Source organism: Choloepus didactylus, chromosome 4 (genome assembly GCF_015220235.1).
Source record: "Choloepus didactylus isolate mChoDid1 chromosome 4, mChoDid1.pri, whole genome shotgun sequence".
Taxonomy (NCBI): Eukaryota; Metazoa; Chordata; class Mammalia; order Pilosa; family Megalonychidae; genus Choloepus; species Choloepus didactylus.
In genome coordinates, this window is record NC_051310.1 from 78513251 (window position 1) to 78539032 (window position 25782).

General features: G+C 49.7%; 1 protein-coding gene across 2 annotated transcripts in view; it reads right to left on the bottom strand.

Annotated features, from left to right (window-relative positions):
- LRRK1 (leucine rich repeat kinase 1) overlaps positions 1–25782 on the bottom strand; it is a 162024-nt gene that overhangs the window by 15230 nt on the left and 121012 nt on the right. For both annotated transcript variants that reach the window (XM_037832894.1, XM_037832893.1), the window contains 12 exons: positions 24548–24720; positions 23382–23502; positions 22961–23120; positions 22104–22380; positions 12548–12719; positions 10209–10372; positions 9093–9232; positions 7020–7269; positions 5112–5278; positions 4059–4256; positions 2335–2612; positions 300–494 (listed from right to left, as the gene is read on the bottom strand). In XM_037832894.1, the coding sequence (XP_037688822.1) occupies positions 300–494; positions 2335–2612; positions 4059–4256; positions 5112–5278; positions 7020–7269; positions 9093–9232; positions 10209–10372; positions 12548–12719; positions 22104–22380; positions 22961–23120; positions 23382–23502; positions 24548–24720 (2295 nt within the window). The remainder of the gene's footprint in view (positions 1–299; positions 495–2334; positions 2613–4058; positions 4257–5111; positions 5279–7019; positions 7270–9092; positions 9233–10208; positions 10373–12547; positions 12720–22103; positions 22381–22960; positions 23121–23381; positions 23503–24547; positions 24721–25782) is intronic.

Consider the following 25782-nt stretch of genomic DNA (forward strand, 5'->3'; position numbering starts at 1 on the left):
TGTTGATGTTGTTATAAAAGGGGCTGGTACATTCTGTTTATTTGCATGATGACATAAGACAGAAATTCGGGGGGGGGTTGGTTTGAAAGTTCATTTTTCCTTAGAGTGTCATGCACATAAAGAGAAGGAGACTGGATAACTTAGGAGCAGTGAGCAGGGAAGGGTCACTTGCAATTGTTCCAGACCCTTAGTGAATGGCGAGCAGGCTGCCAGCTACACACAGCACACTCTGGAGACCCACCACCTGAATGACAGCAGAAGAAGCCCCTGGCCCACCTGACTCTTGGCCCCTAAGGTACCTTCTCGGGCTTGGTGTCCCAGCACTCCATCATGAGGGCCTGCAGCCGATGGAACTGCACTTCCTCGGGCTGCCCCAGCATGGGGCGGATGCCCTTGGATAGCTTCTTGGCAATCTGAAGCTGGTGGTGGCCCAGTGCAGGCCTCTGTCCTGACAGCAACTCATAGAGCACCATTCCATAGGAGAACATGTCTACCTGGGCAGAGAGGTAAGTGGAATCAGGTCCCCTGCCAAGGCCCAGCAGCTTTTGCAAGCTGGACCTGATATGGAGAGAAAAGGGAGATACCATTAGACAAGGAAAATACTGGTCTTTGCCTAAAAGGAGACCATTATCAATCCATCCACCAATCTACCACTCATTTCTATCTGTCCAACCATCTGATTATCTGACCACCCGTCGTTCTGTCCATTTATCCATCAATCATCCCATCCATCCCTCCTTCTAAGCATCCCTTCCTTCTATCCATTCATCCATCCCACCATCCATCCACCAACCTCCCATGCATCTATCCATCTATTCATCTATCTCCCAACCACCAATCCATCCACCCAACCATCCACCCAACCATCCATCCATCCATCCTTCCATCCATCCATCGATCCATCCAACCTCCCATGCATCTATCCATCTATTCATCTATCTCCCATCCACCAATCCATCCATACAACCATCCTTCTATCGATCCCTCTGTCCATCCATCCATCCATTTCCCATCCATCCATCCTTCCATCCATCCATTTATCCATCTCTCCTTTCATCCAACCTCTTATCTATTCATCCATCCTCCCATCCATCCATCCATCCATCCATCCACCCATCCATCCATCCATCCATTTAATAGACACTAATTGAGAACTTGCTAACTGTCCAGCACTGAGTAAAGGCTCTAAGGATGCCATGTCCCTACCCTTGAGTATCAAGGCAGGAAAACAAAGGCTATTAGTGTAACATGCTCAGTACTAGGAGAGCTGTGTATGCAAAACATAAAGAAGGGGGAGTGTCTCCTAGATCAAAACATGTTGTCTCTTCTAATTCCCCAACAAGGAAAGAATTACACAGGCCCCTGTCAGTGTCAAGAGATAACTTTGTAGCAGGAAAATAGCTAAGATAGAGCTAAGGATTTTCAATGTGAAGGTTCATATTAGGATTTTAGTTTCAAGGTAAATACAAAGTGCTTTGGCTAAGTCACCTGCTATGAAGAAGTCCTGACTTTTGTTGCTCTGGTTTGTCTTTTCTATCCTGAACAATAGCCACAGGTACCTAGTTAACTGGCACATGCTTAGGTCATTTTTAAAACAATTAATCCTTCACCCATCCGCAAATCACCAAATCATAAGGAATTATAGACAAGGGATGTGTCAATCCTGGGCTATTAATTAATGAGGGCTGACACTAAATGCAACACATGCATTGTAAGATGGCTTCAAGTTGTCTGTTTGCCTGCATCTCATCAAACAGTTGTCAGGGAGGATGATAAATATTTAGGCATCATCTCAGCTGAGGTTGGCCATGTGGCCACCAAGGGGTCCTCACTTGCTCTGCCAGAATTTGATCTCTTCTCCTGGCTTGGGCAATGCTGCCTTGGCCATCCCTGGCATTGGATTTACCCAGAACCTTGCGGTCAGCACCTATGGCCCAGGACCCTTTATCAACCCTACCCAGGAACTTCTACAATCTCTCCTTGGCACTTCCTGAGCACCCTGTGGGGCTGGTTTTCTCTCTCCATTTTGCACATTTAAATGGTAGAGTTGGGACTCAAATCTAGACCCTGTGACGTCTTGAACTCTTTGCTCACTGTGTTTTTAGCCTGCATGATGGATGTCTTTGAATGGATTGTGCATCCTGAGGTTAAGTCACTGCTCCTGAAGCTAAGGAGGAGCTAAGGCTCCTCGTCGAGCACACGAGGGAGGAAAGCTAGGGGAACGCAGGGCTATGAAGCTGTGGGTGACTTCCAGTTGGCTGCAGCCTGGGCAGGGCTGCCTGCAGGGTGGGGCTAGGCTGGGGTGGGCCCAGCCGTGGGGGCCAGGGCGGGTACCTTCTCATCATACACAATGCGAGGCCTGATCTCGGGGGCCTGGTAGCCGGGCGTGCCCTCCACGCCGAGGGCACCCTCGTGGAATGACTGCCTGGAGATTCCGTAGTCGGAGAGCTTGATGTTGACATGTTCCTTGATGTCAAGGCACCAGACCAGAATGTTGTCCGACTTCAAGTCACAGAATATGATGTTCTTTTTGTGCAGGTAGGCCAGGCCGGAGGCAATCTGGTACGCTATTTTTTGGGTGAGCATGTGTCCCAGCGGCATAAAGGAAGAATCTTTGCAAGCCAAAAACAAAACAAAACAAAACAACCCATTAAATTATCATTATAGCAACTGTCTCCCTTTCCAAATTATTCTTTCCAAATTATTCTCCATATACTTTCTCTGATACTGACATATTCTCAATATTCTCTGTGCTAGAGGCCAGAAGGCACAGAGAATGAGCTTACTAAGTGCAATGTTATTTGGGATAAAAAGGTCTGTCCACATAGCTTTATTCTTGGTAGCTCACACCTGGAATGCTGGCATTTTCACTATAACAGTAGTAAGGATTCACAATTCCTAGAGTTCATCTCAGACCACAGTTGCCATACTATCAACCTCATTAAAGAAAAAAAATCCCTTTCATTGAGGGAAAAATGATTGATTTTCTTAAAAACATACCTTTTCTGGAAAACATACTTAAATTTTACTGAGCAACTATTTTATTTTTTTAACACCAAAATAACATACCAAATTGATTGTATGCTTTGTATGACTGCATGGTATGTGAATATATCTCAATAAAATTGAATTATTAAGGAAAAAAAACACACCAAGGCATGGGTGAAAACATGTTGCTTTGTCAAAGGTCTCTCCAAACCCAACTGTAATCCCCAAATGAGCACTTTTGTCATGAAAATACAAAACATCAAAGGCCTGAGACTTGTTTGCCAGAAACTAGATGATGTCATTCATTTTATGAGTAACTGATGGCCGTTCTTACGTGATGTTATAGTTCTTTAATTTTTACTGTGAGGATAATTTCATCATCACTATTGGGCCAACATAGATTTTTTTTTTTCATTCTTTTAAGCAATTTAAATTTCTCCTCTCAATCGCAATTTCAACATATCTGGATGTCTCTCTACTTTGTCCTCTGTTGGTTAATCCACATCAGATAAAAAAAATGATCGATTTTAAAAGCATTTCTTCTTCCCAAGTCAAAAGACAGCTAGCTACCTCTGTCCCTCTCTGTCAGCTCTCCAGAGTTGAGTTACCCATTTCTTAAGGTAAATTATTTAAAAATTTAGTTTAAAATTGAAATATACTAAAAACTGATGGGGGGGTTGTCTTAGAATTTTAGCGAGGGTGGACGTGTGTGTTTAAAATTGAAATATGATAAAAACTGACGGGGGGGTCGTCTCAGAATTTTAGAGAGGGTGGATGTGTGTGTTTAAAATTGAAATACGATAAAAACTGATGGGAGGTTATCTCGGACTTTTAGCGAGGGTGGATGGCTGCCCCACTGGACGCTCGATTTCCAGATTATGGCAGCCAGCCAGGAGCTAGGAGCTGGACCTCTCTGGCCCTGATCTGTGAGCCGCTCCAGCCTTGCCACAGCCACCCCAGAGGGTTTAGACAGACGTGGCCAGGTGCCTGTCTGCACACCCCGGGGAGCCAGGCTGGCTGAGGCCCTGTGGCCCTAAACCCACACCCGGGCATGCTCTGCCCGCTGCTACCTTTGGCATTCTCAGAGAGGACGGTGTTGAGGCTGCCGAGCGGGGCCAGCTCCAGTGCGAAGCAGAGGGGGTGGATGCTGATGCCGATAAGCGACACGATGCAGGGGTGCTGCAGGGCGTGCAGCATGCTGGCCTCCTGCCGGAACTCTGAGAAGTTCTTCATGGCGTCCGTGGCCCGCAGGTGCCGCAGCATGGTATCTGCGGGGAGAGAGCACGGCCGTCGGCACCTGTGAGGAGGGTGCATGTGGGGGTGCCAGGGCAGCTGCCAAGGTTGGACCTGCCTCATGGGGGGGCTCAGGGGCCCCACACAGCCTGGGGTTTAAATATCATGGCACTTGGCACATTGGGGGTTGCACACGGTATTGCCCAAAATTTGTCCCCAAATGGCATGGCCGAGGCATTCCCGTGAACCGTGACTGGGCCAGTTTGGTGGTTTGGAGCTGTATGTACCCTGGAAAAGCATGTTTGCAAAGCTGATCCATTCTGTGGGTGTGGACCCATAAGTAGGATCTTTCGGTCAGTAGAAGTTTAACTTATGTTGAGATGGGATCCACCTCATTCAAGGTGTGCCTTAATCCTCTTACTGGAGTCCTTTAGAAGAAGATAAAAGAGAGAGAGAAGACACAGGAAAAAGCCCCAGAGAAGCTGGGAGAGAAAATCCAGAGCAGTTCAGAGAGAAAAAGACACAGAAGCTCAGAAAGAAAGCCACAGACAGAACAGCCGTAAGCTGGAAGCAACAAAACCCAGGAGAGAAGGACCAGCAGACGCTGCTGTGGGCCTCGACGCGTGACAAGGGAGTCCTGATATCGCCTGTGGATGCCTTGAGTCAGACATTTTCACGGCCTCAGAACTGTCAGCCTGTAAGCTAATAAATCCCCATCATCAAAGCCAACCCATTTCTGGGATATTGCATTTCCCATCAGCTTCAGCGAATGAAAGTCACATCCTCCCCAGACAGGCGACGTGGGTGCGTGGCCCTCCCACCCGCCACCTCCATGGCTCCTGCCCAACAACCTGCAGGCACAGAAGGAGGGCTGCGCCAGCTTCCTTTACCTGCTGGGGCATTTGCGAGGTTCTTGAACTTCTTGATCTGGAACCGCTTCACGGCCACCGGCGTGCCCTGGTACCGTGCCCGGTAGATGACGGTGCCGCTCCCGCCCTGGCCCAGGACGCTGCTCTCATCCTCGCTGTGCTCCAGCCTGCTGTTCTCCAGGAAGAGCCTGCCAGGGACACAGCCCCAGGCTCAGCTCCGGCCCTGCCCCCCGGAGGGGCCCACAGCGGGGGGAAGCGGGTCCTGAACCCGGCGGTGCGAGGCTGTGCGTGGTCGTCTGCTTCCTAACAGAGGGGCTCCCGCTTCCTGGGAGGGTCGGGCTCTGCAGCCTCGCCAAGCCTCAGTATCCTCATCTGAGAAACGGGTCCCTACAGGACCTGCCTCATCCGTTCCATGGCTGATGGGCCCAGGGGCAAGCCACAGGCAGCAACGGAAGCAGAAAAAGCATCCCTTTGAGTACTTTCCTCCGAAAGATGCAAGGCTTTGAGAGCTAGTCTCCATCAGCAAACGGAATTTTATTTACTGCTAGATGAGTTGTTTCTCTATTTCTTTTTATTAATATAAACTGCTACTGTTTTCAGTGTCTCCACGTCAAAGGCTCAGATTTCACCCAAGGGCAGTGAGTTTTCTCACTGGTTTGTGCATTTTAATCCCAGGTAAAAGCGAGATTTACGAGCTTGACTGTTGGAAATGCTGCCAGTAGCTCCTGGGCCCCCTGGGCTTTCTCTGCAGACCCCTGTGGGCCTGGAGGTTCTAGGGTAAGAGCCTCGGGGTGCCTGGGATCAGGGAGGGGCCTGGAGCATTCCAGGTGCTCAGAGGCCACCCGGCAGCCAGGCCGCAGCACGCCCTTTGTGGGCTTCCCCGTGAAACCATCCAGCCCACTCCCATCCGTAAATCCTTATTATCTTGTATTCTTTGAGCCTCCTCTTTTCTCTTCAGAAACAGGAGGCCAAAAAAGGCAAAGCAAGGAGCAAAAGAGGGAGGGAGGGAGAGAGGGAGAGAAGGAGAAAGGAGGGAAGGAGGGAGAGAAGGAGAGAGGGAGGAGGAGGGAGGGGAGGAGGGGGGAGGGGAGGAGGGGGGAGGGGAGGAGGGAGGGAGGAAGGAAAGGCAGTACAGGCTTGTCCTCTCAGCCCCTCCCTGCTGTGCTGAGGCCCACCTGGGGGCAAAGGAGAACCCCTGTGGCTGAGCCCCTCTGGCCTCACAGCCGACCCCCTGCAGAGGCAGCTGCTTTCCACACCTTTCAGGCGCAGGCTCTGCAGCTGCTCAGACTTTCTCCAACTCACCTGGAGCCCCTCCAGGCAGTGATGCTGCCCTGCTGTCACCCTCCATTAGTACAGGTGGAATCAACCCTGGGAAAGATTCAGGGGCCTCAAATGCCCGGCACTGGGGCAGCGGTTAGAGGGACAGCATTTTCCAAAAAAGGGACATGGGGCTGTAGGTTGGGGACCCTTCCCCCTTCCTGCCTGACCGAGAGGCCTGGGCCAGCTGACCTATTCCTTCTAAGTAGCAGGCAGTGAGGAAGGAGTCAGAAGGGAGGGCCAGCGCAGCAGAGAGAAGCTGTAGCTAATTTGAGGGCCAGAAAGTGCAGGGGTTCCAGGATGCCCCCCCCCCACCCCCAATGTGTGTTGCCCTTGACAGGCCTTCGAAGCTGAAAACCACACAGCCTGGTTTCCTTTTGGGGGTGCCCAGGATGGACCTCCGATTTGGCAGGGAGCAGAGGCTGGACCCGCTGCTGCCCGCAGAGGCTGGACCCGCTGCTGCCCCCTGAGGTGGGACCGCTGTGGGGTGTGAGCTCCAGCCCGGGGCCTGGCGGGGTCTCCTGGGGGGATTGTCTGGCCTCTACTCAGGGGGCTGCAGCCCCTCGACCTGCACCTGTGTGCCAGGGCTGGAGGCAGAGCAGCGGCGCCCACCTGGCCGGGAAGTCGGTCATGAACAGCTCTGGGACCAGCTCCTGCAGGGGCACGGGCAGGTCCGGGTGCTGGGGGCAAGAGATGACGTCCTGCTCGATGGCCGTGAGGACGCAGTCTTCCATGTCGAAGTACTGCACGCCCTCGGATCTCTCACTCGGGTGGGTGTGCTGGGCCCAGGATGCCTCACAGACTGGGCAGGGCACGTACTGCTCCATGAGCGGGGTCCCGTCACTCTCCGTGGCCGTCAGGGCTACAGGGGGACAGAGCGAGACCTAGGTCATGCCAGGGTGGGCTGCAGGATGGCCCCTCAGCCGGCTCCCTCCAGCCCCAGTGCAGCCCCAGGCCCCTGGGCCTTTCTCAGAAGGGGGAGGGGCTGAGCCTCCGACTAGCACCCCTGGGGCTCCTTTTTGGAGAGCTATAGTTGATCCGGAGGGCCGAGGTCAGGGAGGGGTCAGGGAGACCTTGGGCATTCCCTGGGTGCTCTGCACCCTGTGTGGGCACGATGGAGGGGGCTGGCAGGAGGTGGGCCCCTGATGCACAGCCGGCCTGGGGGCTGCACATGATGCTGGGGGCTGGGTCTGAGCCACCTCGTGCTCCAACCACCGAACTCCAGCTTCTGAATGACCACCGGTGTGCAAGACACTCGTACCCCGGACACAGAAAGTGTGTAATCACTATGATCCTTTCTAGAAGAGCGATGCAGGTGAAAAAATGAGCACAAATGAGCACAGACGAGATCTGGGCGTTTTTGCAGCCACTCTCACATGACTCTGACAGGACGTGCTCCAGGGCGAGCCCAGGCCTGTGGTGTGCAGGGTAGGAGGTGGACGCTTGGAACTTTCTGGGTGCACCTGGCACCCCCATGCTGTGTGGGACCCACTCTGCTGGCAGGAACTGGGGTTGTGCGGAGCCTGGGGGCTGGTGGGTTTGCCTGGGCTGGGGTCGGGCTGCTCACTGTGACTGTCTAATGAGCCCACCAGCCAAACCAGAGTGCAGCCAGCACCTGCCGTGGGGAACCACTGGTTGACGTGGAGTCAGAAGTGCCCCAAAGCGTTCATAAGATCTCAGGGGTCCCCCTTGGCCAAGGATCCCTCAAACTCCCGTGACTCACACACTGGGCAATCTTCTCAGTGGGCTGCTTTCTAAAATTTTTGACCCTTAAGTCCCCCTTCCCACTGATACCCGGAGGACTCCAAGTGCACCACATGCCTCGGGAACGTGCAACCAGACTGCGTCCTGCACTGGGCCTGAACAGCCTTGCGTTGGACGCAGGGGTCCTGGGCTTCCTAAGCAGGCGGGTGGCGGAGTCGGGGTTCCGAACCCGTCTCCGCTGGGCCAGGAGATGGCTCCCCGGGCCGTTCCAGCATAGCCCAGACGGCCTCCTCTTTGCAGACCGCTCCCCACAGTGGCCCTGGGGTAGTTTATCTCCACCCCGGGATCCTGAGCATCGAAACAAAGGGCCTAGACTGCTTCATTTCAAAAGCATTTTTGGTGGGTAAACTATCAATGGAAGAAGTGGATCAGAAGGTGGTGAGAGAGGTTTGGCTATCTCCAGGGGTGGGGATGGGGTAAGCATTTTGGGGGGATAAACTATCAATGAAGAAATGGATCATAAGTATCCCAGAAGGGCGGTGAGGGTTTTCTTTTCCGCCCCCAGGGGTGGGGGTGGGGTTGGGCAGGGAAGGAATCGGATATCCTCGGCAGATGCATCTCTCTCCTACCCCCACAATGGGTAAATCTCCATCTGCAGGCTCCCCCAGATGTGAGCTGCACTGTCCTCAGTGCCTAGAGACAACTTCAGGGCTCGCCTTGAGCGTGTACCTGGGCCACGACGCAGCGGTCGTCCCATCTCACACACGGCTGGCGGCTGGAGGTGCGGTTCTCCCCCCTTCACTGTGGATTCTGAGCCCCCATCGGTCCCCACAGCGCACCCCACCCCTGCCCAGAGCTGGGCTCCAGCTAAGGGCCGTTTCCTTCCACTGGGATTTCTTTTTCCCCAAAGAAGGAGCCCCACCCTGATTTACAAAGGAATACTAACATGAACGAGGCCTGGGTTCCAGAACATTCTCTTACCGGGAAACCACTGATCCATCAAGGAATTGACATGATCTGTGATAAAAGCCATCGCTGAGAAGTCCCTCATTTCTGACTGGCAAATGATTTTTATTCCGCCACTCTTTTTCTTTTTCCAGTTCACATCGGAGGACTCAACGCTGCAACCCAAGAAACGAAAAGGAGCCCATAGGATCTGACCTGGAGGCTCCCGGGGATCCAAAGGGGCCTGGGCCTGGCAGGACTGCCGAGGGGAGACCGCGGCCTCCGGTTCCAGTCCCTGTGTGCAGCCTCTGCCTTGTCCTTGGCCTCCCTGCCGCCCCCACCTCAAATATGGGGAAGCAAACATCACGAGAAGTGGAGTCCTGGAGTCCCAGCTCTGCCCCTTGGGTGTGGCCCTGGGGAAGATTCTTTACCCGTTTGAACCACAGTTTTCTGATCTGTTAGCTGGCAACCAGGAGGTTTAAGTGAAAATATATATGGAGGCACTGGGCACCTAGAGTACCCCAAATCAGGCCCTTGAGAAATGTTAATTTCCCATTTTTCCTTTTCTTCTCACAGAGCTGAAGAACATTTTGAAAAAAATCATTGTAAATGTGGAATAAGTTATCGCCTATGTTTATCATTTATTCAGTCTGCTGAGCCGACTTTATGGCTCTCCTTCTCCAAAAAGTAAAAAAGGATAAGGGAGCTAAGTTTTGAATTTTTTCTATGGAGTGGGATTAAGGTGACCACAGGGTACTGGGGTGTCCAAATGTCCCTCTCTGGCCTGGTTGCTTCTCTTAGTAGGTGGAAGTGGGGCTGGATGGCTGGGGGGCCTCTGCACGTCCGTCCTAGGTGACCTGTGGGAGGTGCCGGGGCGGCTCTCACTCTTGAGCCCGGCCCCCACGTCCTCCCTCACCTTCCCGCCCCAAAGCCTTCTCCCTCATCCTCCAGATGCCCCCTGCTTCCCTGGCATGTGGAAGTGTAGGGGGGTGAGGAGATGGGGTCCTCTGGGGACGTTTTGGGGGTAGGGCTTGCACTCTCGAGAGCCGAAGGTCTGCACCCCCAGACAGCCGAGCACTCCCCGGCCCAAGGAGCCCTGGTGGGAGCAAGGTCCCCCACGCTGCCCAGCCAGGGGCCCCCAGAAAGCTCTACCTGAGGTAGCCCCCGTCAAAGGTGACCAGAAGGCCCTCCTGCCAGTAGATGGTCTGGTTTCTCTTCACTCTGAACGTGCTGCAGCGATTTCTCTGGTTTCCTGTAAAACTGTAAATGGTGACCTTCCGGTTCCTGCTTTTGGTGTTCTTCTTGTTTTCAAAAAGCTGAGAGACAGAGAAAAGATCCTCTTTAAGCATTCTGGGCTCCTCGCTCGCCGGGCCCGTCTTGATCAATGATGGCAGACTTTCCCACCGCCCTCGGCGCTGCTGCCAAATCCAACGCCACGTTATCCGAAGGGTCTCCAGGATGCTCCCTACGGAAACACATTCTCCCCAAAGGACTGGAAATAGCTTTACTCTAAAAAATCTCCACCCCCATTTCTGATTTTACAAACAAAAGCTTATTTAGAAAATGTGGGAAATAAAGAAAAAAAAAAGATAAGAAAACACCAGTTTAACATGAACCAAAGAGATCATTTTAGTATATTTTTTTCTGGGTGTTTTTCTATATACGTATATGTTTAAAAACAGCGGAGGCCATATTGTACTTCTAATTTTGGATACTTTTTTAAACTTTGCCTTTCCAATGCCATTAAAAAAACTCCTTATGGATATTCATTTTTCTAAATTTATTATGAATATTCATTTTTTACAATGCTTAATATTCTAACAGGTATAATAATTTGCTGAATCATTCCCTAATGTTCGGATGCTTAAGTTGGTTCCAGTCTTTTGCTCCCTCAAATACGTGGTGATGAACACGCAAAAGTACAAAGCTCTCTCTGATTTCAAATTATTTCCTCAGTTCAGATTTGTAGCAGTAGGATTGCTGGGACAAAGGGGCTGAATGTTTAAAGGTTCTGGGTACAGACTGAGGAGATGATTCCACCACGTTATACCTGGACCTGCAGTGTGGTTTAACTCTTTGCCAATTTCATCGGTGCAAAGTGGCAGCCCACGGCTGCTTGTGTTTGCATCCTGTTGATGACCTTGTCGTTTCGCCTCCCTGCCAACCATCTGCATGTCCACAGGACTTCTCTCCTCGTTCCCAGGGAGGGATGCTGCTGGGAAGGGCCGCTAGCCCCCCTCCACGCTGGACCCCTCTTGGAGCTCAGGCCTCACACAATGCCTGCCGAGTGCTCCACTGACCTCCCACTGAGAATCCCAGGCGGGAGGAAGGGTTCAAAGGCAGGGCAGAGGGATGGAACCGAAACCCCTTGTCCTGGCTTTACACAGGGAGCTCGCTGGCTGCCAGCATGTGCCGCAAAATTTATGCTTGTTGGCCTCTTGCATTTATTGATTTGTTCTTAATAATTTCAGCAAAATGGGAAGATCAAAGAATTATCTGTTTAGCCAAGAAGTTACAAGCCAGTAAGGGTCATCTAATGAGAATGCGGCAAAAAAAGAAACTCATCTAGACTTCAATGATTATTTCACAGTCAGGATATTACGCCCATGATTCTTAACGTGTACAGCGTGTCAGAATTCCCTGGCGGTCTTTAGAAGCAGAGTCCTGAGCTCCATCCCAGGAGTTTCTGATGCAGGGGGTTTGGGGTGGGCTGGAGAATTTGCCTTTATAACAAAGGTAATTTGCCTTTATAACAAAGGGGTGAGGCTGCCACCACTGGCCCAGGAACCCCACTTTGAGAACCAGTGCCCTAGACAAATGACACTTCTGTGATAAGGTCCTGCACGGAATTAACTTTGACCAATGGCCGTGACCCATTTCAGTAACTCCAGGTGTCCCGACAGAAAATAACTCCTTGGGTGAGAGCCTCTGTTAACCAAACCAAATCTGAGATCTGCCCCAGTGGATCCCAAACCTGGCTGCACACAGGAATCACCTAGGACTTTTAAAGAATACTGATGTCCCTGCCCTACCTGAAGATTCTGGTGTAAATGGTCTGTGTCTCACGTTTAAAAGCTCCCCAGGTGATTCTAGGGTACAGAGAGGGTGGCAGGGCCAGAGGTCTAAAGCCAGGTGTGGCTCCCAAGCAGCAATGTATCACCTGGGAAACCATTAAAAATGCAAATTCTTGGGCCCCTCTCTGCCCTTTGGAGTCAGAACCTCAAGGAGAACCCGCCAGTTTGTGCACTCCAGGGGATTCTGATGTGGGCTAATGTTGCGAACCACAACTCTAAAACAGAGCGTTTGACTTAAGGCAGGAAGGCACTGATTTGGGTTCAGAGGAGTCCCAGGCCCAGAGAAGAGAGGGCAGCTCGCTCTGAGCTGGCCGTGACTCCCTAGGGCAGTGGCCTTGCTCCAGGAGACTGGAGCTTTGGCCTTGGATTGGCTCCCACCAGCAAAGAGCACCCCCCACGAGCAGGAGCTGCAGCTACCTGGAGATCCATCTCTGCTAAACTGATCAGCATGCGGGCTATAAACCTTTGCCAGAAGCCAACGGGTACGAAGCTCATCTTGAACACCCTCTGGATGGTGTTGGCCGTGGGGTGCCGCAGGCCGTGGGTGTCCATCCCTGGCTTGGATGGAAGGAGATGTGGCAGGAGGTAGCTGGAACACATCAAAGGGGGGCCAGTGAGCCTGCAGCCCAAGTTCTCAGCCGGGGCCTTGACCCTGCAGACAACTTGGGCTGGGGCAGGCTCTGCTGCAACATTGGGGCTGCCTCCACTCCTTCCTCCCGGGGCCTGCAAAATTTTAATTTTAGAAAGACAAGGTGTTTTCTATGCTGAGAATAAATGCTCCAAGGGACAACGAAGATGGGGCACACCGAATATATTTATCGACATTTCTAGGAGAGAAGCCAGAGTGATGCCCTGGGGAGAAACATATCTTGAAGACATCTGTGGTCATAAAAAATGTCAGAAAAGAGCGAATCAGAGTCGACTCTTCCTAAATTGGGTTGTGATTGGGGAACTGCTTAAAATTTAGCTTTGCTTGGTGGAGGAAAAACAAATACAGCTGCTAAGTTCCAAGGACAATGTCAATATTGGGGCCAGAGTAATGTTTTGGGCCTCCGGAGCTATTTATTGTTCTTGGCCAGTCAAGACAACACAATTGGCCTTAAAAGTTAGAATGAGGCCATTTGTGCATGAGAGGGATGTTTCAGGAAAACACTCCTGCTTATCATAAAAATGCTGATTTGCTCTGTCAGTGAGGAGTCCACATCTGTTGTCATTTTAAAACAGTTACAGCGGAAACCTGAGCAATACCTCAAAGAGTTGGTCTGAAAACCAGCATCCATCTGTGCTTGTGGAGCTCTGGGGGGTGGCCCTGGGCCCCTCCACGAGCAGTCAGGGGCACCAAGCCTGGCTGTGTACAGGCTGAACCCTTTTCTCAACAAAGGCTTTGCCTCAGCTTTCCTAAGCCTTTAGCATAAATCAGCTCAGGCCCAATGAATGTCTTCTAGAACTTTCTGAAAGCTAGCCCCTAAAATATTTTTACCAGGAAAACTCAGTTACAGGCTGGTTGGTGAAGTGCACAGGCTTGAACTCCAGCCATGACCCTTGTATGTGCTCTGTCTTGAGCTGCCTGCTGCACCTTGCTGATTCCTGCTTTCTCCCCCGTGATATGGGAAGAGAAAGGTATTGTCCTTGCAGGGGTGCCGAGAGCCTGAAAGGAGGCTGTGCTGTGGTTCTTGTCCCACCTCGTCAACAGCTTTTATGCCTCAAAGCCAAGGACACCGCTGGGCTGTGGTATGAGGGAGTTGTGTGGATTTTGGATTCCTCTTTAGGGTTTCTCGTTTTAGGAACCCACTCATGGCACCCCTCGTACCCTAGCTCAGGACAGGCTCCCAAGAGTTCTCTGAGACCAAGACTTCTCTGGGCTGGCCATGCAGGGTACAAGCCAGCTGCCCAGGAGTCTCTGCTGGGCATTTCTGGGGGGCTCTGGGGTTGTGGAACAGGTTGGTAATGGTGTTCTGTGGTGGGTGGCTTGGCCAACACCAGCGTCAGATGAGGGAAATGGCTGAAACTGAAACTAGGACCAGGAGGCCCTGGGACTGAGCAGCCAGCTGGCATCTGACTCACAGGCTCTGTCTGCCCTTCCCACCCCAGGGTGGGAGCTTTTAGATTTGGCTGCCCAGGAAGTTGTATCCTGGCAGTGAGCAGCACATGTGATAGAGGGAGGAAAGAACACAACAGTCAAGAGTTAATGAAAACCAGGCCTCAGCAGTGAGAATCTGAAGGAGGGAAAATGAAATAGAAACTTACAAGGGGTCTGGCTCGAGTTCCCAGAATCAGCAGCCCTGCCAGTGAGACTGAGTGGCCGTTCTGCTTCTCCCCTGCCCTCCATGGGCCTGACCCTGTGGCTGGAGTACGTGCCAAGGCAGGGGAGGCAGAGAAGTGCGCAGCTAAGTCCAAGGCCAAGGGCCCGACAGCTTACCTGGGGCATCTGGGCAGAAAGATTTTAACAGGTGGAGGAGTCGAGAGGCAGAAAAGCCACAGGAGGACGGTAGGAGAGCCCTTGGTAGGCAGGAGGTTTCTAGAAATGACTGAGCAGGGTGGGACGAGAGGCTCACACTGGGTGATCAGGGCCCCACGAGCAGGGGTATAGCACAGGGTCAGAAGGACCCTTAGGGTGGGTTTGGGGTGGAAGACCCCTGCCTGGCCAGAAGACAATGGAATCACATCTTTAAAGAACTGAGAGAAAAAAACCCTGAATTCTGTCAACCCAGAATTCTACATCCAGGGAAAATATCCATCAACAATGAGAGAGAAAAAAAGATGTTTTCATATAAACTGAAGTTGCATCTGAAAGAGGGAATGTGTTGCCTTCCGACCTGAACTTTATAAAATTCTTCAGGCTGCAGGGAGATGATATCAGAAGGAACTCAGATCTACAGGAAGGAATGAATCACACCAGAAATAGTGTGCTGGTTTGAAGCTGCTATGTACCCCAGAAAAGGCCATTTTCTTCTAGTCCATCCCTGTGGGTGCAGACCTACTGTTGGTGGCACCTTTTTGTTGGATTATTTCAGTTGAGATGTGACCCAAAGTGGGTCTTAATCCTTTTACTGGAGTCCTCTATGAGAGGATAGGACACATACAGAAGCAGAGAGATAAAATCAAAAGAAGCTCATAGAGAAAAGCCCTGGAGAAGCTAAGAGAGGATCTACAGAAACTCAGAGAGGAAGCCACTGGAACCAGGAGCTGAAGCAATGAAACCCAGGAGAGAAGAACCAGTGGACATTGCCATGTGCCTTCCCATGTGACAGAGGAGCCTGTAACCTTTCTTCAGAGATGGTATCATCCTGTTGATGCCTTAATTTGGACACTTTCATGGCCTTAGAACTGTAAATTTGTAAGCTAATAAATAAACCCCCATTGTAAAAGCCAACCCACTTCTGGTGTACTGCATTCTGGCAGCTTTAGCAAACCAAAACAAATGGTAAACATATTGTTTCTTAATTTCATAAAAGGCTATTGATTGTTTAATTGCTTCAAACAAAAATGATAACACAGTATTGCAGGTCTTATAACCTAGGTAGAAGCTAAACATATGAAAACATATGTTTTCATGGTGGAGGAGGGGAATATAGTTGTATTCTTTAGAGATTCTTAAATTTAAAAATATATCATTTATAATAACAAAGAATATAAATTACGTAGAAATAAATTTAACAAAAAGATGCCCAGAATGTGAACAGTGAAAACTGCAAAACATCATGGAGAGAAATTTCAAAAAAGATCAAAATAAATGGAAAGATAAAACATGTTCAGAGACAATATGTTAAGGAGCCAGTCCTCTTTGATCTCTGGATTTGATGCACTATCAATATTGCCTTATTAGAGAAGTTGTGGGCTTACAGAACAATCATGCATAACTATATTGCCTTTAGATAGAAACAGACACACTGATACCAATATTTAGATGGAAATGCAAAAGACCTACAATAACAGAAGTCATCCTGAAAAAGAAGAACAAAGTTGGAGGGTATGGTAGGCCCTCAAAGATAGCCAAGTTCTAATCCTGGAACCTGTAAATGTTGCCTCATATGGCATAAGGGACTTTGCAGATGGGGTTTGGATAAGGATTCTGAGATGGGGAAACTGTCCCAAGGATCCAGGTATGCCTAAATGCAATCACAGGGAGCCTTAGAAGATGGAGGCAGAGGAAGATGTGACACAGAAGGAGGCCATGTAGCCAGTGACACAAGATGCTGTGCTGCTGGCTTTGAGGAAGGGGGAAGGGGCCACGAGCCAAGGAATGCAAAGGAGGCAGCTCTAGAAGATGGCAAAGGTAAGAAAATGGATTCTCTCCTAGGGTCTCCAAGGGGAGCATGGCCCGCTGAACTTCTTGATTTCAATCAGTTCTGGTGGAACTGATTTTAGACTTCTGGTTTCCGGAACTGTAAGAGAGTAAATGCACGTAGTCTTAAGCCACCAAATTCTTGGTATTTTGTTACAGTGGCAGTCAGAAACGAACACAGAGGGTTTACATGAACTGGTTTCAAGTCTCATTCTAAAGCTACAATGATCAGTCTTATTTGATGTTGGCACAGGAAAGGCAAATAGATGAGTGGAATGGAATAGAAAGTCCTGAAATAAAGCACACACAGATGGTCAGCTGAATTTAGATAAAGGAGCCAAGGTAATTCAATGGAGTAAAGGAACGTCTTTTCAAAGGATGGCATTGGAACAACTGGGATAAACATAGAGAGAAAAGTGGATCTTGACCCTACTTCACATAATAGACAAAATTTATTTGACATGGATTATAAGCCTAAAAGTAAAAGGCAAGACTATGAAGCTTCTAGAAGAAAAAAATACGTAAGATCTACAAGACCTTGGTGTAAGCAAATATTTCTTAGAGAAGACACAGAAAGCACTAACCACAAAAGGAAAAAATTAATACGTTAGACTTCATTACTATGAAAAGGCAAGCCATGGATTGGGAGAAAATATTTGCAAATTATGTATCTGAGAAAGAACTTGTATCCAGGACATGTAATGAACTCCTACAAATAACTAATAAAAAGGCAAACATTCCAACTAAAAAATACCATAAAACGTGAATGGACGCTTCACAAAAGAAGATATACCAATGGCTGATAAGCTCATGAAAGGTGCTCAGAATCATTAGAAATTGCAAATTAAAACCACACAGAGAGATACCCAAGCTGATCAAGATCGGGGAGTAAGATGCTTCAGGGCTCTGTCCCCCCACAGAAGCTTTGAACAACCATTAAGAACTCACAGAAACATCTTTCTCAAAGCACCAGAAAACAAAGGACGACAGTAAAAGGGCAAGTGCCAAATCAAGAAAAAGGCTACTTAAAAGTGGTAGGGTCTTCCAGTGCACTGGCTGGCCCTTCCCTGTCACCTCACCGGCTTGACGTGGAGTCAGCCCATACTCCCAGTGCGTGGATCTCTGGTCCTCATTCCAGAGGGAGCAGAATAACTGCATGCACATTCTGGTACACGTGCATGTCTGGGAGCAGAACAACCGCATGCACATTCTGGTACACGCGCATGTCTGGGAGCAGAACAACCGCATGCACATTCTGGTACACGCGCATGTCTGGGAGCAGAACAACCGCATGTACATTCTGGTACACGTGCATGTCTGGGAGCAGAATAACTGCATGCACATTCTGGTACACATGCATGTCTGCGAGCAGATAACCGCATGCACATTCTGGTACACATGCAAGTCTGGGAGCAGAATAACTGCATGCACATTCTGATGCACATGTATGTCTGGCCCCATCTGCCTGGTGATGGCCCGAGGGACTTGCTGTCCCAGAACTTGCCGTGCATATTGGCTGTAGGACACACAGTGCCATGCCCAGGATAGTGAGGAAAAACACTTTCCTAGAGAAGACGGGAGATCTGTATCAGTGTAAGTGTGTGTGTGTGTGTGAATTCCTAGGGCCACACACACATGCATGTGCAGAAAGGAAGGGATCAGGAAGATCCCTACCCTTTGGCCTGGAGCTAGTCTCTAAAGAAGTGGCCTGAAGAAGTGATCCTGCTGGTCCATCTGCAAAGACCAAGAAAAGTGCTTTACCTATTTCCTTTTTCTGTGTTACCTCCTGGCATTCAGGAAAGCTCTGCCATAATACTAGCTGGATATAAGTTTAAGGAACAGATGCCTCCAAGTCTGAATTCCAGAAATAACACAGTAAAATATCAAAATGTCCAGATTTCCACCAAAGATCATAAAACCTACAAAGAAACAGGAAGAGAAGGCCCATGCAAAGGATACAATTAAAGCATTAGAAATTATCAATGAGGACCAGACCTGGGACACACCAGACAAAGACTTTAAAAAAACTTTCTAATTATGTTCAAAGAGCCAAGGAAAACATTGACAAAGAACTATAGGAAATCAGGAAAATGATAGTTAAACACAAAGAAAATACCAGTAGAGAGATGAAAATTGTGAAAAGGAATTCATAATTCAAACAGCCCTTCAAACAGGGCTGAAGACAATAGCAAGGGAAATTAAAAATTCCCTAGCAGGGTTCAACAGCAGAATGGAGATGGCAGAAGAAAGAATCAGTGAACTTGAAGATAAGACAATTGAAAAGAGGAGCAGAAAGAGGAAAGAATGAAGAAAAGTGAAAAGAGCCTGATGAACCTGTAAGCACCATCAAGTGCACTGATACATACATTGTGGGAATCCCCGAAGGAGAAGAAAGAGAGAAAGGGGTAGAGAGAACATTCAAAGAAATAATGGCTGAACACTTCCCAAATTTAATGCAAGTCACGAATACACATATCCAATATGCTCAACAAACTCCAAACGGGATAAACCCAAAAAGAAGCACACTACAGCATATTATAGTTGAACAGTCAAATGCCAAAGAGAAGAGAAAATTCTGAAAAACACAAGAGAGAAGCAACATGTCACCTCCAAAGGAGTCTCAATAAGATAAAGTGCTGGTTTCTTACCAGAAACCACAGAGGCAAGAAGGCAGTGGGATTTAAAGTACTGAGAGCAAAAAGTTGCCAACTAAGATTTCTATGTCTGGAAAGCTATCTTTCAAAACTGAGGGAGCGATTAAAATATTCCCAGGGAAAAAAAAGCTGAGGGGGTTTGTCACCACTAGGCTGGCTCTATAAGAAAGGCTAAAGAGAGTTCTGGCAAAAAAAAAAAAGAGTTCTGCAGGTTGATAGGAAAGGACAATAGAAAACAGATCAAAGCCACATGAAGAAATAAAGATCTCTAGTAAGAATAATGTCATGGGTAAATATAAATGCCAGTACTATTGTATTTTTGGTTCATAAGTCCACTTTTTACTTTCTGCAGGATCTAAAAGGTAAATGCAGAACAATATAATGAAAAATCAGTGGTTTTGGACTCCTAATATATAAACATGTAAGTTGTAACAAGAACTACATAAAAGTGGGGGGCAGAGGGTATTGGAAGACAGTTTGTGTATAGTACTGAAGTTTAACTGGTATCAAAGCAATTGAGATTTTATAGATTTAGGATGTTAAATTTAAGTCCTATGGGGACTACAAAGAAATTATGGGAAATAGGCAAGCTCATAGAGACAGAAACTGAGTATAGTTGGTGGGGGTGGGGGAGAGGGGCGCAGGGGAAATGGGATTTTAATGCTTAATGGGTGTAGGGTTTCTTTTTGGGGGAGATGGGAAAGTTTTAGTAATGGAAGGTGGTAAGGGTACAGCAAAATAGTGAATGTAATTAATCCCACTGAATGGCATACTTGGGAGTGATTGAGATGGGAAAGTTTATGTTGTCTACATGTTCCCACAGCAAAAAAAAAAAAAAAAAAAAAAAAAAAAAAAAAAAAAAAAAAAAAAAAAAAGAAAGAAAAAAGAAAGAGGCATTGACAATTAAAGGCAATATATGACATTTGATGGGGTCTAACAAGGGGAGAGAGAAGGCTTAAAAGGACATTATTGGGACACATGAAGAAAATGGAATACAGATTGTAAGCTTTATATTAATGTTAAATTTCTTGAACTTGATAACTGCACTTAAGGTGATCACGTAAGTGGATATCCTTGTTCTTAGGAAATGCACATGGCAGTATTAAGGGTTCAAGAAGAATGATGTATACAACATACACTCAAGTGTTCAGAAAATGGATTGATAGATATGCAGATCAATGGATAGATGGAATGAAAGAATAATGGCTAGATAGCTACAATGATACAGAAAATATGGCAAAATGTTAAAATTGATGGATCTGGGTCATCTGCAGAGAGTGGGTGTATGTTGGGGTTCTCTATATGGGGTTTGTATTATTTTTGTAACTGTCCTGTAAGTTTGAAAGTATTTCAAAAGAAAAAGTTAAAAAAAAATTTAAACCACAGTGAGATACAGTTTCACATCCCTTAGAATAGTTAAAATTAAAAAGACCACCAAACAACAAATGTCGGAGAGGAGACAGAACAACTAGAGGATATAATTTCTTGGAAGAACTGTTGGTAGTTTCTTATAAAATTAAACCTACACTCACTCTAGAACCTGGCGATTCTGCTCCTAATATTTACCCAAGAGAAATGTCAACATATGTCTACAGAAAGACTTAAAAAGACTCTAGATGCTTTACTCATAATAGCCTAAAGCTGGAAACAACCCAAATGTCCATCAACAGGTGAATGGACAGACAAATCGCTATAAAGCCACACAATGGTCAACTACTTGGCAACAAAAAGAATGAACCTTTGATACACACAACAGATGGATGAATCTCAAACACATCAGGTTGAATGAAAGAAGCCAGTTAGAGAACATGTTGTTTGACTCCCTTTACATCAAGTTCAAGAACGGGGAAAACTAAGCTCTGGCGATAGAAATCAGAGCTGTGGTTGCTTCTAAAGGATGGGGAATGCCCGGAAGAGGACCTGGGAGAACTTTCTGGGGTGACAGAAATGTTGTATGCCTTGGTGCCGGTGATGATGCACAGTGTATGCATTTGTCAAAACTCACTGATTGGGACACTTGAGATCTGGTCATTTCACTGTAGGTAAAATTTATCTCAACTGAAAAAAAAAGGAAGTCAGTGGTATGATGAAGAAAGGACCAATCAACAGAATCCTCTAACTGGGGGTGGGATGATGCCATCAAGTGGAGATGTGGGTTGAGGATAGGGAGTCAGGGGTATAGGGAGGAATTTTGAGTCTGGGCAGGTGCCTAATTGGGGCAGTCAGGGGAGAGCTGAAGGGGACCAATCAGGAGAGGAGAAAAGGGGACGGTCTTCTACGTGTTGTGCTGAGATCCGAGTACACCTTCCAAGGGGTCCCTGCTGGAGGTGTGGTGATTCTGCCCCGAGATGCCCTGGAGGAGGCAGAGCAGCTGAGAACCTGGGTACTCACTGGAGGTGGGGGTGAGGGGAGGTAGGACCACCATGTGGCTGGAGGTTGTACAGGGGCCAAGGATCCAACTCGTGGTTGGGGTGGAGGGGTGGTTCCCAGAGGTCCCAGGAGACCCAGGCACCTTACAGACCCAAGGAAAGTCCTCAGAAGGAAGCAACAACAGACCATGTCCAGAATGCTGCCTCCCTGTACAAAGAGATCCCCCCCAGGACCCTCACAACCATCCATCCTTGGAGTAGAGGACGATGTTGGCTCCTGTGAGTTAATAACGCCATAGAGCAATTTGAAGATGGGCTGTTGAACTAGCATGCACATCTAGGTCATTTACTCCATTTTTCTTCAATGAATGACCAAGCAGTCAAACCCCTCACAAAGTGAACCCCCAAAGGGATGATTTTTTAGTGCCATTCTTGCATGTTTTCCTATACCTTTTTAATCATTGGACTTTGTTTCAACGCACTGGAAAGAGATGCCCGTGGCATGGGAGGGAGGGCCCCCCCATGCCCCCTGCTCCTGCTCCATCTCTGTCCCTGGGAAGTGGGGAGCTACAGACTTCTGGAAATCTTGTGCATGCCCCCAGTGGGCCCAGACGCCCCCTCCTTCCTCCAAGGAGCCCCCCGCCCAGCCCGGTGTGCGGCCGCACCTGTCGTTGGCGACGGGCAGGGCAATCTCAAACTTGGCCAGGAACTGGAAGTACTGCTCTTCCGTCTGCTGCGTGAAGCCTGTCCCGACAAGCAGCATCCTGAGGTCCTCTGCTCGGATCACGCCGTTCTTGGCCACCGACCTGGAGGCCTTTATGTGGAAGATCCTCTGCAGACACTCAGATAGCCAGATGGGGTCGAGGAAATAGAGGTTCCGCAGGCCGTGGCTGGTGTCCGGGAAGTGCAGCAGGGTGCCCGTCTCGATGAGGAAGCTGATGGCTGCGGAGGAAGCAGCGTCAAAGGCGGGGGGACCCCATTCCCAAGGGGGTTGGATCCCAAATCCTCCCCAGAAGGAAGCCAGCACTCCCAACTCATGTAGACCCTTAGAACTGGGTCTGCTGCCTGGTGGCACTTCCTCTAAGAGGACCCTGTGACTTCTCCTTAACGTGACCATCAGACAACGAACTGGGTACCAGGTGGCTCAACCTCTGTGTCCCCAAGGGAGCACTTGAGGATGGAGACCTGTCTATTTTGTCCATAAGTACATCTTATGGGTCTCTTTCTCTCTCTGTCTCAGAGGAAAGAGGAGAGGAAGGAAGGGAGGGATAAAGGAGAGAAGTGGACGGAAGGCAGGAAAACAAGGATGAGTTCTTTGTACTCCCATTGAAAAAATATCTGCTTGTGCCAGGGGTTAAGGTAGAGTTATTAAGCGTGGAAGACTCGGCTTCTTGCACGTGCAGTGCCCGACCCCGCCTTCCCTTGGGGCTCTTGACCCTCTCTGCCCATACCTTCCCGTGTCCCCCTTGCTCCCCGCCATGCCTGGGATCCCCTCCCTCTGCCAGATCCCGCTCCAGCCCACCGGACTGCAGGTCCTCATAGTCCTTGATGTCGTTGTCAGGGGTCTGCTCCACCAGCTGCTCCAGCTGCCTGTCGGTCAGGTACTGGACGTCGTCTTTCTGGCCACGCTGCTGCTGCTCGGCCAGGATGGCCTCCTGGAGGCTCAGGTAGCTTCTGGGAATCTGGGGGTGGGGGACAGGTTCTGAGGCCTCCCCCTCCCCCTGCCACACCAGGGCCAGCTCAGGCAGACCCCAGGCCCCTCCCCTCCCACCGCTGCTGCCCATCCCTTCCCTTCCCCCCAGAAACTGCTCACACTTGGAACCACTGGGACGGATGACCCAGCACATGTGTTTTGTAGTAAAGAGAAAGGAAAAGTGCAGATTCCCAAACACACGGGGAACCAGCTCCCTTGGCTTAACCCGCTGAGCCATGGAGGCACCTACCAGCCTCCCCACGAGCCGCTGGCTGCTGATGGTGTCGCCCACAGCCTTCATGCTACAAGTGACGTGGAAGATCAGCTGTCGCAGCCCCTCCTGGCCTTCCAGGCTCTTACAGGATAGTTCGCTGTGTGTGGGAAAGATCTGAGCTTACTCACAGCACCCACCTCTGGTGAGTAAGCATTTCAGTTTGCTGTCTTTCCAAGGGGGACACTGGGCTGTCTAGAGAACATGTGAAAAATGGACACAAGGAATTTATTATGGGTTTATTTAGTGCAAAGCACTATGCTGGGCACCCTTTTGGTCTGTCTTCCCAATATGCCCATTTTACAGAGCAGGAAAGTTGAGGATAAGAGGTACAGTGTGGCTGCCCAGGAACCAAGTTGGGATGTAGCAGACTGAGGTTTGACCCAGGGGTCTGAGCTGGAGCGAGTGCCCCTATTACCACAGTGTTAGGGGCTTCTTAAGGGCCCCTGAGGAGTTCCCAAATGCCATCCCTGCCTCCCGTGCCAGGGCTTGGTGCCCCAGGCTGACACATGCACCAACACCCAGGGACTCCACCTATAGGGAAGAACCAGGACCCAAGAGCCACCCATGTGGCCGCAGCCATGCATGCCTTCCACCCAAGGGGGCTCTTGCTGGGAACCTCCCTTGACTCTCTGAGCCTCAGTCTTATCACTGGCAACGTGGGTGCAATAGTCCATCCCCATGTCCGGCAGGGTGGTTGTGAGCCCAGACAGGAGCAAGGTAAAGTTCAAGCCCAGGGCAGCTGCCGCCCATGCCCACCCCCCAACCCTCAGCCCCTCCTGGACTCATCGCTGGGTATGAGGCCACTCAGTGAGTGTCTGGAGCCCCACGTAAGGCCTGGGACCACCCTTGGGGCTGGTTCTCACTGAGTGAATAACAAGTGCCCCGTGGCAGGAGGCAGGGAGGGACTTCCCTGGTCCTGTGGGAGCTGGGCACCCTCAGCGAGGGCCTTGCAGCTGGAGAGGGGCCCAGGAGAAGCCCAGGGGGGGGGTCTGCTGGCCCTGTCTTCCTTGTTCTGGTGGCCCAGGGGCTGCCTTTGCCAAGCAGCCCCATCTCCAGCCTCCGAGGGCAGGTCTCAGGTGTCCTCCTGGAACACGGACGAATCAGCCAGGGCCAGCCACCCGGGCCACATGGGGGGCACTCACTGTAAGTGTTTGAAAGTGATGTCGGGGAAGCCCGTGGCTCGGGACCCCGAGGGCGAGCGGCAGAGGGCCAGCACGTAGGCACGCAGCGTCGCGATCCTTTCCACGCGGAATTTGCTCTCGATCAAGTCCAGGTGGGTCCCCACCACCAGCACCACTGCGTTGGGGGCCTTGGCCTGTGAGAGAGAACCCCACTGCTGAACGCCTGCAACCCACCCGCTGCAAACCCTCCAGGCCCGCTATGCATCTGAGGGGCGTCAGCACCCCATGGTCGCGGGACCCCGTGCACAAGCGTGCAGGACCCTGCGGGGATAGGGCCACACCCCACAGTGGCTGCTCAGGGCTCCTGGGCCAGGGGCAGGAATCTCTGGTCCCTTAGGACATCACACCAGCCCCCCGAGCTGAAGGGCTTGAAGCAATACCATCTTGATACTTGGGGAAGTGAGTCCCGCTCCCCTTTGGCATCCAAAGGTGGAGAAGTATGAGTAAATAAAAAGATAATAAAAGCATCCACAGCCATCAGGCCTAGTAGGATGCCACAGGCTTCACTGGACAGACAGCAGGATGGATGGAATGTGTGATCAAGGTGGCAGCCTTAGTCATCACTGGCAACGTGTCCCCTTAGAGACAGCTAAATAAAAGGGCAGATTCAACCCTGCTTGGAATTCGAGAGCTTGGAGAGAGACTCCACAAAACCTGAATCAAAGGAAAAAAAAAATACACCAAAAAAAAAAAATAATAAAAGGGGGTACTGCAGTCTGGACCCCTCCTTCATGCTCAGTCCTGCATGGTGTAAAAGCCACCCAACAGCAGCACTTCAGCCGTGCACCTCCCGCTGTGGTCGCTGACTTCTGAAGTCACCACAGCAGCAACTCAGAGGCCCACGCACGTTGAGACACAGGGAGAACAAGGTCTGGGAGAAATGGATGGTCGTACACAGAGGGATGATGGTGGCCCCCTACCTCACACCATATACAAAGATTAACTCAAAATGGATCAAGGACATACATGTAAGAACTAAAACTATAAAACTCATAGAAGAAAATACAGGGAAACCTCTTTAGGACCTTGTGGTAGGCAATGGTTTCTTAGACTTCACGCCCAAAGCATGAGCAACAAAAGAAAAAAAATGGACAAGAGAGACTTCATCAAAATTAAAAACTTTCGTGCATCAGAGGACTTCATCAAGAAAGTAAAGAGGCAACCTACAGAATGGGAGAAACTGTTTGGAAACTATA